General features: G+C 45.5%; 1 protein-coding gene across 1 annotated transcript in view; it reads right to left on the minus strand.

The window, feature by feature from the left end:
• LOC144790864 (autoimmune regulator-like) overlaps nucleotides 1–17,262 on the minus strand; it is a 154,272-nt gene that overhangs the window by 74,580 nt on the left and 62,430 nt on the right. The window contains exons 4-5 of the mRNA XM_078665524.1: nucleotides 15,439–15,540; nucleotides 8,962–9,033 (exon numbers count right to left, since the gene is read on the minus strand). Coding sequence (XP_078521650.1) covers nucleotides 8,962–9,033; nucleotides 15,439–15,540 — 174 coding nt within the window. The remainder of the gene's footprint in view (nucleotides 1–8,961; nucleotides 9,034–15,438; nucleotides 15,541–17,262) is intronic.

A 17,262-nucleotide genomic window follows, 5' to 3' on the forward strand; every position in this document is an offset into this window, starting at 1 on the left:
ACTCTCAGAATCTTTCAACTTATTACACAGTTCAGGAAGTAAGTTAAAGACAAACTTATCTACGAACAATCTTTGGCCACCTTCCGTACTCATATCCTGACCACTATGATCTATGAATGTTTCTTCAAACCTAGTGAAGAAATCAGATACACTTTCGTCCTTCTTCTGCTTACATGCTGCTAACTTGTCCCAATTTACTTGTAACGCTGGCATCATCGTTTTCATAAGATCTATAATTCTGCTGGGTAGATTTGCCACTAAAGGCTCAGGCTTAGCTCCACCAACCTGTCTACCATCTGCAGCAGCAATATTCACCCATGTATCACCTAACTCAATCGCATGATCCTCATGACGAATTTTTGCCCATAGAGGTTGAGGAACTACGTTACCCAACAGCATATCTATGTCGGCTAAATTCATGATGCATGCGTCAACTGTCTGGGACAATTCCTTGTAATAGCCAGCTGGATTCTTACGGGGATCAGGTAAAGACTGTTTTAGGGCCAAAACTTCTACTCTCTTCCATGGCACATGTACCCATACTCTCTGGAAATAAGGCAGAACAGGCGGATTAGCGTTTGCGTCCCCTTCTCTCCAAACTGGGGGAACCTCTCTCATTGGATATTGTCGTACCTTTCTCCTAACTGCGGAATCAGGCTCAAACAGTCGCTGGGAAGGGAAATCGCTCCTAAACGCAAGTACCATCTCAACTGCTTTCTCAATTCCGGGATCCACTACCGTCCCTTTCGCAAACTCAGACTGGACATTTAGTAATTCTACCGGGACTGAACCCAAATCACTATCTGCCCATTCCTCACGGAGGAAAGTACACATTAATTCAAACACATATCTTTGCTTGGGTGCTTCACACTGCAGGAAGACATCCATAACTGATTCTAAATCATACCTTGAAACATTCGAAATCCACCTGCGAGCTAAAAGGTCTAACACGGCCCGTTCTTCGGGACCAGGAAACTGACTACGCAATTGTTTACGTGCAGAAACAGGGGTCATACTCGACGACCCAAAGAAAGGAGACAAGAGACCAGTAACAGTTTCAGTCATCCGTTGTCGAGCAGAAGGAGAATCCGTCATAAGGACAGAAGACAAAGTATTTTGAGGTGATAGAAACGTAGCAGTAGTAGGAAGAGAAATCGAAGGTACAGGAGAGTAAGATGAAGAAGTTTGAGGCAGAACTGATAGCAAAGTCGGCGGCCCCAGAGGAGGCTGCGCCGTAGGAGGAGAAACCAACTGGGGAGGAGCTGGCTGTGGAGCAGGACCAGGAGGTGGAACAACTAGAGGTGGAGGAGGTGCCGTAGCACTCTGTGCATAAGGGGGTGGTAATCTCAATAGATGTGACATTAAAGGGTCCTTTTCAGGGTCCTTTGTCGCTTTCTCAAGAAGAGGTGGCAATGCTGGATAACATTTATCAATAGTCATATTATGTTGCCTATCTGACACCTCAATAGCTTTATCCTCTTCATCTTCTTTAAACTGCTTAGCAGCTTGCATTATCGACAACCCCTTTTCTCTCTTATCTCTTTTAGCTTGTTTGATTTCTCTTTGGTTGGCTTCTTTACGCCAAAGGCGAAAGGAGTCAAACATCGCCGGCCGGGCTTTCTTTCTAAACAATTTCGTTTCTAAATTATCTAAAATCTCAGTATCAAAACTACCATATTGGGGCCATCGTAAAACCCCATCCTTCCTAGTATAATGGACCCACACTTCATTAAATGTAATGGGGCACATGCCGTGTTTAGAATAGAGCTCATAAGTCGGAGTTCCAACTGGAGGTATCGGACATGAATCCTCCAATCGGGAATCCCTGTTACAACCACAACAGAATATCCTCCTAATTTTGCTAAGACTAGGCATCTTCGCTCACTAATCTAGCTTCAAACTTCAAGGGATTATCTACAACGATAGTCTCGCAAAAATACGAGTCCCTCGGCTTTGGAAATTGCAATTTTCAAATCAAAACTAAGGACCAAACAAACTAAGAACCAAAGAACCAAAAACTAAGGACTGGGAGCTGCCCACTTATACTTAACTGAGGTATCAGTCACGCCACCAGAAGACCCGTCTATCGTCTCGCCTTACAAAGCATCACAAATGGGGGTCCAAGACAGGGCGACAGTCAGGGCAGCGGTCCTTCGTAGCCGTCTAGAAAGCGGGAAACCTCGCAGCAAAGACCTTCAGACCACGTTCGACATACCGAGGTCGATGGAGTGGGGGCCCTTCTTCCGGAATTTCCTGGCAAAGCTCCTCGCGATCTTCAGGCTTGGACCGGTACCGCTTGATGTCGCCCCACGTTGGGCGCCAACTAAAGAACCGGGTTATTTAAGACCCGGCGGCGCCAGGGGCACGCCCAAAGTCTTCGGGTTCACCTGTCTAAGAGTACAGAGACACGGGACTCTTCGTGGTGACGTCAAAAATCGATTTTATTGACTGCAGCCAGTAACAGAAGTCCTAGAAATCATCGCGGTATGAGTTCTCAGGAGACTGCTCAATTTTACAAAGCAAGTCATCCCTTTTTATGCCAAAAATCACATGTATCCACACCAGAGGTATCGCATGACGGTAAAACCCACTTTTCAGTTGCCCAGCCCATGATCAATCATCGGTCAAACCCAACATTCTTCTTTAGACAGGTCGAACAAACCCATAATAAAAAAGGCCACAACCCAATCATAAATAGACCATAAAGAAAGGAGCAGAAACAGGTGAGAGTAGGATAAGGCATATTTGTGTGCAGTAAAACGTTATGATGTCCTGTGCTCTGATCCTTAATCTCGATCAGCTAAAGGGCAGGAACTGGTTTAACAAGGTCAGCTTCAGGCAACAGGGTCAGTTCATTCAGGTCAAACAGGAGTCAGCACGAACTCGAGCTAAGGTGTACATGTCCTTAAAAGACTAGTACAGTCATCGGCCTATGTGAGGGCAACCACAAAATGGCTGCCATACACAAAATGGAACCCAAGGGTTCAGAACGAAATCCCTAAATACGTAGTGAATCCATCGGTCTAACATGACGAAAACACTTGTACTTGCCGCACTAACTAGTTACGGTTCGCTAATATCAAATTTGTAACGAAACCATGACCTTTATGAAATGGTTTCAGAATTCACGGAACCTCATACCTTCCTTCACGAAAACAATTCCGAGAGACATTTTCATCTTTCCCACTGGGGAGGCGTCCATTTTTGGAACTGCCCCAGGTTTACGTGATTTTGTAAATATGGGACAGCATCAAAATCCAAGGGTGTTGCATGGGAACACCTCCTTGCCGCAGAATAAAGCAACGTAGTGGCTTGCGCTGCTATGTCTTATTCCATATCTATCAGGCCAAGGAAAAGCCATGCAAGGAGACTTTGCACAGACTCACAGGTATGGTTGAGACCCTTGCGCTACCGGAGCGTCAAAAAAAGTGATGCAACAGTGATCCAAGCCTCTCATAAATAAACCAAAATATTCTGGAGGTTTTTTAGGTCTTTCACTATCAGCTATCTACATATAAAAAATGGGCAGCATAAATGAAAAATACATTTTAAAAAGGTGTTAATCAGTGGGAAATGCACTGCAGTACATTATGAAACTTCTATTAGTTAATGCACCGCAGAGGTCTGTGTGTAACCAGCGAGCCACAGAATGAAATCTTGATTGGTGCAGTGGATAATAGTGATGTGTATTTTCAGTACAATGAGGTCCCAGCCTGTGACAGAAAGCACTGCATATATTTAAGTCATTATTTTATACTTGCATTACACACAGCGTACGATTGAATGCTGCAAAACGTGCAAATGGTTTCACCATAAAATGGTCCTTCAAAATTTAGATTTTAGTAATACTAGAGCGTATGTAATGCAATAAATTTGTTCACATAACGGTCCCTTCAACACCTCTTTAGGGGTACTAAGGGCTGTGTAAATTCAGTTAAAATTAAAAGCAAGCACGTCCCAGCCCAATTGTTAACTCTTTGCTCTTCCACTCAAAGATTTGTTTTTTTGTCATCATAAACCTTTGAGTTATTTGATCAATTGAAGCCAAAACTGCTATGAAGCATCCTTTACACTTGCAGATTAACTGATTTGCATTTCATTAAGGCAAGCAGCTGATAACAATCTAAATTAGCCGTCCCAGGACAGCTGTATTTTTCCAAAAGAAAAGTAAACTTTTTGGATTGCAGGGACAATGAAGCTGGGGAATGCGCAACACCCTTTCCAGGACTCCAGGGCCACCCTGGGGGTCGCACCCCACAGATTGAAGATCTCTGCACTAGAGTGTCAATTGAAGTGCCAAAAAACTGTTTTTTGGAAAACACTGCTTTATATATAGATACCTGGGTACAAAGCAACAAATAAGTAAATAAGTACGTTCAAAAGATACTATTTACCAAAAGTGTGGCAAACGAGTTTCCGTCAGTGCTGAAAATTATGATTCCTCCCTGCCATGCACTGCCTTGGTGTGAGAAGAAACACTTTACCTTCAAATCGTTCAGTCCCATAAGCCGGGACTTGTGCTCCTGATCCTTAATGATGAAAAGCCTGTGATAGTCATCGAAGGTGAGGGTGCCCATGTACGACTAATTTTGTACAGCGTAACTACCGGCTCACATCTCCGTACTGGGAATGATAAAATACATCTTTTAGTGAAGCTGGTTTTAACATTCTGTGTTTGAAAATACCACTTTTAGAAAGTAGGTATATTCTTGTCTAACTATCCAAGCCTGCTTCTGCTAAGTTGTGTATTTCTTGTCTGGAGTTTGAGTGACAGGGGCTGGGGAATTCCAGGAGACGGGGTGAGTCAGCCCAGTGGTGAATAGAGAGATCTGCATCTAGATGGGAGGGAGGAGTTGCAACTGGGACCTGAATAGGGCTGTGCCTTCCCTCCACAATACTGGCTCCTCCTCATGTGGTGCGTCTGATGTCTCTGCCCTGCACTGTGAAAGGAAAGAAGGAGTCATGTAAACAGAGTGCTCCAGGACTGACCAGAACTGGTTTGGACTAGGCAAAGGCCTTTCTGCCTTCAGAGAACAAAGAGAAACTGTGTATAAAAGAGGGGACCCAAACCCCAGAACTTTAGGACAACAACAAGAAACCTTTGCTGAGGAGTGGAACCAGAGAGACTGAGGAGAGACTTTCCCTAAGCTGAAGTGCTGCTTGGGGGATTGGCCTGCAGTGGTTGCCTGACTGCCAAATAAAGGAGAGAGGAATTTTGTGTACTTTATTTCAACTTGTAAGGATCTCCAACGGCTTGAGAAAGAGCTTGCCTCCTGCTGAATTCTCAGAGACAACAGACTTCACCCACCAGCTCCCCAAGAGTTCTTAGAGTTCTTTGGAAGTGGCTGCAGTTGTGCTGTACTTTCTGAGGAACTGTGTGTCACAAGGGGCTGGAAGCGCGACTCAAGAACAGGAAGCGTGTCACAGAACTGCCGCTGCGTCTTCACAACACGAAGCACCTTGCAGCACCGGAGAAGATGATTGCTGTTGCATCAGACTCTGCCACATCACCGGGAAGCGTGTCGCACAAGAATCGTGAGTCATCGCAGGGCCACTGAAGCACCTCGCATCGCCAAGGGAGAGGATCGACATCGCAGCAATAAGATTTTAGCTAATGTTGGCGACAATGCTTGCGTTGATAGTGGAGAAATTGATTTCACGAGCGCAATCGGGTTTCATTCCCCACAAGTCCACAGCCCTAAACATGTGCACGCTATTCGCCAAGTTGAATAGGATCTCTCCGACCGTTCCTGTGGCAGCTGTACTGCTCAACGCTGAGAAGGCGTTCGATTCACTTGAGTGGCCCTTCCTTTATGCCGCCATAGGGAGGCTGGGGTGCCGGAGTGGTTTCTGGCAGTTTCCACTCACTTGGGGTACGCAACAGGGTTGCCCTCTGTCACCCCTCCTTTTTGTGATCAGTTGTTGGCGAGGCATAGTCATCGGAGTTTGCAATTTAACACTGCGCCCCTGTTATTTACACTCTATGCCGATGATATTATTCTTTACGTACGGCACCCCGACGACAACCTTACACTGTTACTCCGGGAAGTCACAAGGTACGGCAATAAGCCAGGACTTCATATAAATTGGGAGAAGTCGGAAGTGCTCTCATTGACTGAGGCGACCAGTGCTAGAGCGGGGGATTACCCGCTGATTTGGTGCAATAACTCGGTGAAGTACCTAGGAGTCCATATCCCTAGGGACAGGGATTGCATCCTTCAGTTGAAATATGGCCCGGTAATCGAGAGGATGGAACGTAACATTGACCGCTGGTTGCAGTTCCCCTTATCAATGGCTGGAAGGATAGCTATAATCAAAATGGTGGTATGCCACAAATCTTGTACCTCTTTTTAAATTTTCCCATACCACTACACAACAGTTTTTTCACTAATCTACCCACATTGCTAACACGGTTGGTGTGGGATGGTAAACAGACCCGCATTAGCTGAGACACTCTAGTACTGCCATATGAGAGGGGGGGGTTTGGTGTATCGAATCTACAGATTTACTACCTGGTTGCACAAGCGAGTTATGGCGGACACTGGTACTGTGCAGACATTCGGACCCCGTACCATCGACCATCGGCTGACCTCGTGCTCCCGGCTCCGCTTAATACACTGCTGCTGCAAGGCTTCCCTCGGGATCCACATGATATCCAAACAGTCTCTTCTACCAACTGGGCAAAGTTGTTGCGTATGACTGGTGCACAGGTATTATATTCCCTGGCGCTACCACTTGCTGTAAACGGTTGGATTCCCATCGTGCAGGAGGCATTAGTGAAGCGCACATTGGCCAAGTTTTACTTGCTCACATTCGGCGATTTGTTCCCCCGGGGGCAAATCTTTTCACATACTGAAGGTCCCCGTTTCCGAACTGCTACCAACATGGATCATTTTGTGCTCTTTAGAGTGCAGAAAGGCACTGCATGCAGCCGTGGATAGCTACCCCTTGGAACCTCCCGACTTTTCAATTCTAACTGGGGTTATCCGGGGTGGGGATGGTAGTCACTTGGTGGCACGAATGTACAAGGAGGCAGTGGAATGGCTACTGTGCCGTGATACGAATGTGCGGATGGCGTGGGAGTTGGATTTCGGCTATCTACTGTCTGACATATGGTGGGGTCGGTGCTGCTCACAAACACGCCGGGTGTCCCCGAATCACCAACATAAATTGTTGCATTCTACATTTCTGTGGAGGGTGTATGTGACCCCTAGTAAGCTACATCGTATGGACCCCTCTCGTCCAGACGTGTGTCCGAGATGTCACTCTCCGGTTGCTGACTTTGTACATATGACGTTGACTAGCATTAGAATAGAATATTAATGGAGATCGATACTTGGGGAACTATCTAAGATGGTGGGGGTCAAGATGTACCATCAACCTTATTGGCACTGTTGAGGTATGTTCACAAAATTCCCAAATCCCAGCTCTGATGTATAGCTATTGCGCTACTGATAGCTAAGCGTGAAGTGACTCTTAAATGGGCCTACACTCAGTCCCCCACATTCAATGCATGGCTTCATAGTATGACATACTGTAATACCACGAGCAACACATGTGCTCAGTTGCAGCCACCAGCCTCTGGACCTTTAGATATCTGGCAACCGTTTCAAACGTACCTGTTAAATGTACAAGATAGTAGCAATGTCCCCACAGAAGAACTGCATGCTCCCACTGAATCTGTAGACATCTAAGGACCGATTTCTATTAATTGTACTAAATATGTTATTGTCATTATATTGTACATTTGGTTGTCTCGCTTGTAACGATGGAGCACGGCGATGCCTCATGAGAATGTGTGGAGCCTGATATGACCACCTTGGACACCTTGTCATGTACGATGTTGTTATACAATTTATTCTTTGTGTTACTACACTGTAATGCTATGCTGCTATGTTTTATTTTATTCTTTGGTTGTTGCATTTATTTTTGAAAATTCAATTAAAAAAAATAACTTGAAAAGTGGATGCGGGGGGGCAGCCTTTCTTAAAGTGAAAACGGCGTGACGTGCTGTGTTAAAAAAGTGCTGTATGAGGGGCAGCCCTTCTTTAAGTGAAAGTGGCATGGCGTTCTGCAAATATAACAAGAAGCAGGCGCCATTGCTGAAGCCGGTGTCCCGCCAGTGCTGACCAACGAAAACAATGTTGCATTTGAATAGAAGGGCAAGATGAAACGGAAATTAACACACACAAAGCAAAGAAAAAAGTATTGCATTAAAATACAAGGGAAAGGGTTAAAAAAATAAAATGCATTTACCTTTGCAGCGTGTTAATACACTTTAAACATAAAGAAATCTGAAGGAAAGAACAAAGAAAAAACAACACCTGACCTGCAATAGCTAGATGGGAGGAGTGAAGACAGGCCATCAACTCTGCACTGTGTGATGGCCGACTAAAATGCTCTCTGAAATCGCTTGAAAGAGAGCTAAACACACAAAGGATTGACTTTTACAGAAATGCACCAATAAGAAGCCAGCATTTCTGAATGCCACAGATAGTAACCAACGGTAATCAGTGGGTTTGCCAAACCCCACAAAAGAGATATAACAGGTCGATCAAAGCTCGACCTTATGACTAATTCCTGCCACTCAAGCCAGTTTTAGCTTTGAGTCGCCTGTAGTAGTCTGAATTGTCACACCCATAGGAGTGTGATGTCTTTAGTAGAGCTGGTAGAGACAAAGGGTGGTGCAAGCTCATTGCTCTCCTGACTAGGACCTGGTACTTATTCTTATTTTTTTGCAAATTAATCACTGCTTACAAGCAATTAGCCGATGGGATGATTAGCAGCGAGGATCTGGTGTCTTATTCTAGCTCAAAGAGCATGATTAAGAGTTAAAAGATACCCGTCTGATTAATTACAAGTGCATTATCTCTTAATGCCCTTGTAATAAGAGGTGCGGATATACGCCACGTTTGTGTCCTAGTAATTCATAAAATGGAGAAGATAACAAGCAAAACTTACTGTTACTAAGTGGAAACCGTGACACCTCCAGGTGCTGCTGTTTATTCTCTAATTTCACTTTTGACGAGGACCCTGTGGGTTTCAAGTACAGCATTAGAAGACTGCCAACAAAATAAAGGCAAACGGTAGGAGTTTAGTCACATAAAATAGGAGAGTTGTTTCTGGCAATTAAGCACTGCCTAGAGTTACCTAAATTCGAGAAATGAAGCTAGCAGATATCCCCTTCCATTAACGACCACCCCATCCGCTGCCCCAGTATGCCATTCACCTTTCTAACAATTCCTGCTTGCTAGCCCCCTCTGTGCATCTGTGCAGCTGAGCACTGAAACTAACTCTGAAATAGAATTGTGAAACCTACATACCTCTCTTAAAGCTCAGAATTATGGCACAATTTCTTGCAAGGATTTGGAGCAAGACTTCCATACCGGTGAAGGAACAGTCCCCTCCCTCTTCCGGTTACCCCATGGTTTGGCACCCTTAGGTAGAGACTTTCCTGCCTGCTGCAATTAGGTGCAGCACCAATGGTTTAAGAAATTGTCCCATTGCTATTTTCTCACTTGCTAGAATCATTTACTGGAAGCAACTTGGACAATAAACCAAAAGCAGCCTTCGATTTTTTTTTTAAAACCAGCCCTGCTCATTTTCACCCCTTACCTTTCTCTCTCCTTCTTTCTCTGTCTTTCTCTTTCTTTCTTCTCTCTCTCCCTCTCTCTATCTCTCTCCATCTCTCTCCTGAAACCTCTCACACACCCCTCACCCGTACCTGCTGTAATTATGTGGGAAAGCTGGAAAAAGTAAGAGGGGCTCCATCAGCGGCCCCTGACCTAAAAAACAAGCATTTGCAATGCAATAGGTCTCGCATTTTTTTTTTTTATTTATATAGTTTTTTATTTAACAGTAAGACAAGAGGAGGCAGTAAAAATATCAGGTGTCAGACAATAAAATGTGGAGCGGGGACAGGCGGGGGAGTAATACAGACAAAATAGCAATATAAGGAACACATAGCGTATCACGATTACGGATATTGGAGATAGGGGAATAGACAGTCTATCTTACGATCCAAAACCCTCCCACCCGCTAGACCCCGTCTTCAAGGATACAGGATAATTAAAGCCAGTATGGACACCCGGACAAGAAAGGATCCGTGGAGAATAAACAGCCCACCTCTCGTAGAAAGGAAAAAGGAGAAAGCAAAGGGGCCATAGAAAAAAACAAAGGCAAAATAAAAAAAAACCCTCCCCGAACCCCCCACCCTGCACCCCTGCAATGGCTACGGCCTAACCCCACTAGCAGCATGCCTGTCGCCCAAGAACTACCCTAAAGGAAGGGAAAAAGATAACGTGGAGGAGGAGAAAGCAAACACACTCCCGGTCTCCCGTACCCCCCGCCAATAGCGACCACCCTGAGACATAGTAAAATCAATATTCAGTAAAATATACAAACCAGTCGGGGGAGTTCAGTTAAAAACCACCCGACTCCCGGCACAGAATAGGCACAACCCCAGCCTTGCATAAAGCTATTGTATCAAGCCCAAGTGATCAAGTTCAGCCCTGGCCAGTACGGTCTTTCACAAGAGTCTTTCTCACTCGAGTCGCCATCTTGATGGAAAAGGCAAAGCGTTCACAAAAGTTCATGTCGGTGCTGCAGGATCGAAAAAAGGATAAAAGTTCACAAAGTCCACCAATCGAACGAGGAAAGGTGTCCAAGAACAGCGAGTATCTCCAACAGTCACTGAGGAACTTGTCACCAAACAGAAGACCATCTATAGACGTATTAGGCGTCTGCAGAATCGGGCAGGAGACGCTGGCGATAAGCACGGGCTGGCTTGTTGGTAATTGGGAACCGCCAAGGCTCGTTAAATCCGGGATCTGCACGGGGACCTCGATCTCCGGCGTGCAATGCACCGCTGGTAACATAGCTAGCTGGGAACTGAACGAAGAATCATCCTCCGGTCCCAGGATACCGTCCACTTTCACAATCAGTGTCCGGAACACAGCGATAGTGTGCGAATGGAGCGCCCCAATGGCCGCCATGACGGCCTGCAGCGATGGCGCGCCTTCCGTCTGCCCCATCCCCTCTCAATAGGCGATAGAGCCGGACTTGAACCCCGGAGGCCGGCTACTCCGGGGTAACAGGCCACGCAAATCCGATGTCGAGCATTGGGCGCTCCTCGTCTTGCAGAATACACCTTCGCCCTTGGCGAGGGCCTCAGCCCGTCGACCCCGAGAGGGTAGCAAGGTCTCTGGGCACCAGACCCCGACCACGGCAGCCGGTGGGGCACGCTGGTGTGTCCACGGTGTAGACCGTTAACAGGGTCGTCAGCAAAAATCAACAATTCACGGCACACTTCGGGAGACCGGGCTCAGTCCAGGTCTCGTGGCCGATGTTGATCAATTCCGACCCGGGTAGGCTACAAATCGAGTCCCCGGCTTCCACACGTTGTTAGGCCGAGAATGGAAACACGGCGTATCATCGTCAGCTGATGAGGTAGAAAACTCGGGATTGCACCTTTAGAAGCAGAAAAACTTCACGAACACGGGAGTCTGGCGTGAGTTCAGGATGAAAGGCAGGATATTCGAGCTGCTGGCGGAGGTCGGCGGAGCCGAGAGCTTACGCGGCCATCTTGGTTGCTGGCGTAGCTCCTCCTCCGGTCTCGCATTATTAATAGTGTATGGTATTGGCGTTGCAAATAATAACGCAATGTCAATAGCTCATATTTTCAGTAATGTGAGACTCTGTGCATTGCAAATGCTTGCGTACTGAGCCATGAACCAGCAATGTATGTCTCAGTGCAGTACCGCAAGCTGCTCCTGGAGGTCCCAGTGAGCAAGGCACCAGCACTGCATGTCTAGGTGCAGTACCGCAAGCTGCTCCTAGAGGTCCCTAGTGAGCAAGGCACCAGCACTGCTTGTCTAGTATCAGTACCGCAAGCTGCTTCTAGAGGTCCCTAGTGAGCAAGGCACCAGCACTGCATGTCTAGGTGCAGTACCGCAAGCGGCTCCTAGAGGTCCCCAGTGAGCAAGGCACCAGCACAGCTTGTCTGGGTACAGTACCGCAAGCTGCTCCAAGAGGTCCCTAGTGAGCAAGGCACCAGCACTGCTTGTCTAGGTACAGTAACACAAGCTGCTTCTAGAGGCCCCTAGTGAGCACCATAAACTTTGGTCACATATGGTATTGCACCCTGCAGAAGATATGGTAAATCCACCCTACCCATAATGCACTGCATGCAAGACAGTACCACGAGTACATTCAACTATTTATGTCCATATATACATTTAGTAGCTTTGAAATGTGACAAAGGAATTATTATATTAATTCCGGATTAGGTTGTACTCTATGTGGAGCTGATGAAGGGAAATTAATAGAAGATCTAATATAAATGTGAGATGTGCTAGCGAGTAAAGTAACCACTGCCAACCTAGTTTAGGAACAAGTGAGTGTCCTGTCTAAAGGCCTTTAAGAAAATAGTGTCTTGAGGCTGTAATTAAAACCTAGGGTGTAACAACACATGTAACAGGGGTTGTCCTCATGGGAGGTTACAAGAAGAGACAAGGCGGCACTAAGGAGGGACCACTAAACCTAATGACCAATGAAAAGCCACCATTCACAAAGGGCAGGGACAGGAGCCAATTCAAAAGATGGGTGGAAAGTAGGCAGAGCTTTATGAACATATTCTGAAAACAGCATGTCTCGAAGAGACAGCGCAAGCGCTGCCTTGGCGAGACTTAAAACTGGCCTCCAGGCCTGACTCGAAGGCAGCTGCGGTTTCTCATGAGGGCGGGGGAAGCGTCGCCTCCCCCCACCCACTGCAGCCACGCTAAACATTTAAAAAAAAAAAGGCAATTAAATTATTTCCTTCTCATTTTATTTTTCGCCTGCCGTGCCGCAGCTGCCAGCCTGCCCCCAGCTGGGAGAAATGGGGGGATGTCCTCTGCTGGCAATTGGCAGCATAGAGGACTGGTGGAGCTAGCGGGACACTCTATGTCAGTTTGGCCAGCTCTCTCCCACCGGCCAAAGTTGTGCGCTTTGCAGCTCCAAGCACAGGCCTCAAGGGCATGAAGAAGCATCCAGCTAGCCCGCTCCATCCAATCCTGGCGCTTCTCTCATGCTGGGTACCAGCATGAAATTAGTGCCAGGATTAGTTGATGGAAGTGGCTGGAGCGGGAGCACTCGCAGCCAACAGTCCGGAGCGAGGAGGACGCCAGATGTCAGACGTCAGACGTGTAGCAAGCAAGGTAAGCGTTTTTTATTCATAGCCACTCACCGTGTCTACATGCACGCGGACTCCCACCACCCATTTGCCCGGTGCACCAATAGGTGTACCTGCCAGCCACCCCTGCTTGAAGGACTCAAAGGAATTCAAATGCAGTTTGGTCATATGACTCTCTATAGGCCAATCTGCATCTGTATTGATCCATTCAAGGGTTTTTCCAATGTTTTGCCCATTTGGCATCATATCAAACCCTAGCTACTTTAAATGAGACAAAACCAGTGGGTGGGATCTGAGGGGTATGACATGCCCATACTTTTCTAATTTAAGAAAAACAATTCCCCTACTTTTCTGTCATTGGACAACTGTCTCGAGGGTTAATTCCGAGAAATGAAATGCTTCAGCTGAAGTGTAAGGCAGAGAGTTTCCTGTGCTGTGAACCCGAGGGAGGGGCAGACAGCTAAACAAGCCTTCTTGCCAGGTTTCCTGCTCCCCTGAAAGAAATGTAAATGTGCACAACTGGTTAATCTCCAAATGCAAATGGTGCTTTGAAGCTGGTAGTGGCTTTAATTGATGGAAGCACTTGAAGCTTCCTGATGACACAGATGTATTCTTTTTGCATGGTAGTGCACAGGAGTTACTAGCTGAGCTGTGAAGTGTGTGCTTTTAATGGACAGATATAAACCAACGGCGCTTTATTTGAAACATTTTTGCACATTTTATAGAACCTATCTTATACTGTGTGTAATGCAAGTTTAAAATAATGACTTACATATTCACTGTGCTTTCCGTCGCTGACTCGGACCTCGTAGCACCAAATATGTACAAGTCACTATTCTCCACTGCATCAACTAGGATTCAATTCTATGGCTCTCAGTTACACACACAGACCCCTGCAGTGCATTAACTAAGAGAGGTTTCATAATGTATGGTAGTTCAATCCCCACTGATTAACTTAACTTACATTTATTTTTTATTTAAGCTGTTCCTTACTTTAGTAATTACCTCAAGGTGAAAGACTGCAAAAAGTTATAGGATACTTTGGTTTTGTAGGCATGCCTTTGACCCCGCCCCCAGGAAAAATCACCCCACCTCCCTTGCACACAGCATCATAGTTCCCATACTTTTTCGATGCACTTCAACTACTGGGAAAACCCGGACCGGTATTAAGAAGACAGCAGTTCACCAGCAGTCAGCTGGAAGATATTCAGGATAGAAATGGTACTGGAGGGAAGATGGCCTCTATGCTCATGTTGGGTTGAAAGGAGAGACATATACGTTCAACATTGTGTACTATCTGACTGACTTAGTGAAAACACAGTAGTGCTCGTTGTAAGCATTATGTGGGTAATGAGGAGATACAATTGTTTGCAATTGTTGCATGCTTGAGCATGGTCATCCACAAACTTTTACTCCTAAGCCCGTGGCTGGCCCTATCGAAGTTTAGGGTTCTAAATACCAAGGCTGCATATTCTTGATTCCTCTATAATCCACCAGCACTCACGCCTTGACACTTTTTTTCCCTCTTGCATGGTTTTTCGTCTCTTATTTCTTTCTTAGTAACAGTTTTTATGTCTTTCGCTTCCCTTTTCTTTCTGCCTTTTGTGTTTTTCTCTATCTTGCTATAGGTCAAAGTCAGTTGAGGAAAAATAAGCCTCAATCCCCAAAAATGAGTGCTGTTTGGACGAACCTGCAACTATCGGCTCAAATTAAGCGCTTATTACAATTTGTAGAAAGAAGACATCAAACAGCAATGATTGGGTTTTTCAAGTGAGTGTATAGAATATTCACCTTTTCCATCCCCACAGGTCAATGCATTGTACGGAGTTATTATCTATAGGGAGTGGGGAAGATTTTTATTATCGTGATTAGTTCAGTCAGTAATTATCTACATACTTTTTGGTGGTTTTAGGGATTGGTGTCAAATATGATTTGACTTTCACCGATGAAGAACTATGAATTTCAAGTAGGAATGTGGCAGTGGCCTGATGTGGCTATCTGTTGCAGCAAACCGGCTGTGTAGTATACCTCCATGGACTATTACTTGGGAAATGGTACCTGGGTCTCTTCCGCCCAACAGCGCACTTGCTGATCACCTTTGGAACCCAGCAACCAATCTTAAGTGGGGCGTACATTTCCACAGCCGTGTGTAAATGTAGTGAAATAATAGTACCGCACTTCTGTCCTCAGCAGCTGCGGCCCCCCAAAATAAAGCTTGATTTGCACATTTCTGTTCCCAAAATTTGGAGTTAACGAGGTTCAGTCACCTTCCTCTGGAGCTTTTCGCTTGCCCTGCTGTCTTTTGTGAGTTGAAGTCTTGGGTGTGGTGGGAGATTTGCCAGCCTTCCGATGCTTCCAAAGTTCCATCTCTGAGGGAAAAAGAGAAAGCGGTGAAGAGCATCTTACAGTGTTATGGGAAAGAGATGGGTGTGTGATTAGTATGAACAGGAGAGCAACTAGATTGTTACTATGCATACTACTAATTCATTTTTTTCAATAGTAGGCCATTCTATTTATGATTATTATTATTATTATTATTATTATTATTATTATTATTAAAATAAGCATCTTTATTCCTCTCTACTTTACCCCTCAAATTGACCACATATTTTTCTTTTATCCTAGCCTCAAGCTATCTCTCAATTCATATTTGTCAAGATTAGGTAGGCTCGAACAAAAAGGGTGCACTTAATATATGGTAAGAACATGTTATCATATTCCAGGCAACGGTCTAATAATGGCCTACGTTATCCATCTCTTACAATGAAACACTCATTAATCTTAGCTCCTGAGACATCCAACCACAAAGTTAGCTATGCCGACATATGGTATGCCTTTGTTTCGAAAGTACTGCAGCCCGGGCTTTTAGTCTGCAAAGCAGAGACAAATGTGAATGCGGTAGGAACAGTAGTGGCCGTCACGGATCTGAAGTGGTAGGGCGGGCAAAGGTGGGGGAAAGTACGGGGGAAATTGTGATGTAAAAGAAAAAGAAAAAAACATACCTTCTCGTCGCTCTCCAGCACCGCACATGGTCTCAGTCTTTCCTCTCTGGAGCAGGAAAACATGGAAGCAGCCAGGCTCCCTCCCCTAAGCCAATCACAACACTGCAATGCAGCATTGTGATTGGTCTGAGTGCCGTGGATCGGCGCACAGCCAGGGAATGGGGGCCTGGACATGTTCTCCACGCAGGCTGTTATGCAGCCTGCATGGAGAACATGCGAAGTGCGCATGACTGTTTTAGACGGCCCCAGAGGGCCGACCAAATAGTCATTGCGCACTTGGAGTGGGCAAACTGCTCCTCCTCTGATTTGAGAGCAGAGCAGCCCCACAAAGCTGTGCAGCAGGAACAAATACAATGATTATAACCTCACGTTATTATCATTTTATTTGTTCTTTCTTCCAAAGCCTTGCAGCAGTGGGGCGACGCTCCTCCAGCGGAGGAGCCGCCACTGGGTAGGAACACAGCAAATGAGATGAGCTCCACCATCCCTTGTTAGCGAGCAACACCTGCTTTGCTCGCTGGAACACCTGCAACATTGGCCCTAGAACAACTTCTCATCTGTGTTGAAACAGTACTTTCCTAATGTGAGAGGTTGGTCTTCAATGTTGAAGAATGCACTGAGCAAGAATCTTAAGACATCGAAAAAAAGTATTATGGAAGGGAGAGTGTGATGTGGATTCTATGTGTGGGCTACAGGCTTAAAAGCCATAGTAGGTTGTATGATGGCAGAGCTTTGTGATTTAACTTAGTTTTTCGATGTATCCCTTTTTGGAGCCTTGATAAAAATCAGGTTCACTCTGAACCTTGACTGCTTCAATTTCTCTTTCTCTCTTTGAAGTATATTTATAAGTTATACGGGAAGCGAAGTTGTCTTGAGAGAATCGTCCTTCCCAAACGTATTTTTCTCAACAAACATTCACACAAATAGAACCAATCTGAAGTGTCAGGACCAGGTTTCACCAGAGTGACAGATTGATCCTTCAAATATGAGTCATAGTCATAGTCAAAAAACTTTATTTGATCAAATGCAAAATGATCATAAAAGTACAAGATAAAATTACGAGATAAAAAAATAAAGTAAAATAAAACC

Source organism: Lissotriton helveticus, chromosome 11 (genome assembly GCF_964261635.1).
Source record: "Lissotriton helveticus chromosome 11, aLisHel1.1, whole genome shotgun sequence".
Lineage (NCBI taxonomy): Eukaryota > Metazoa > Chordata > Amphibia > Caudata > Salamandridae > Lissotriton > Lissotriton helveticus.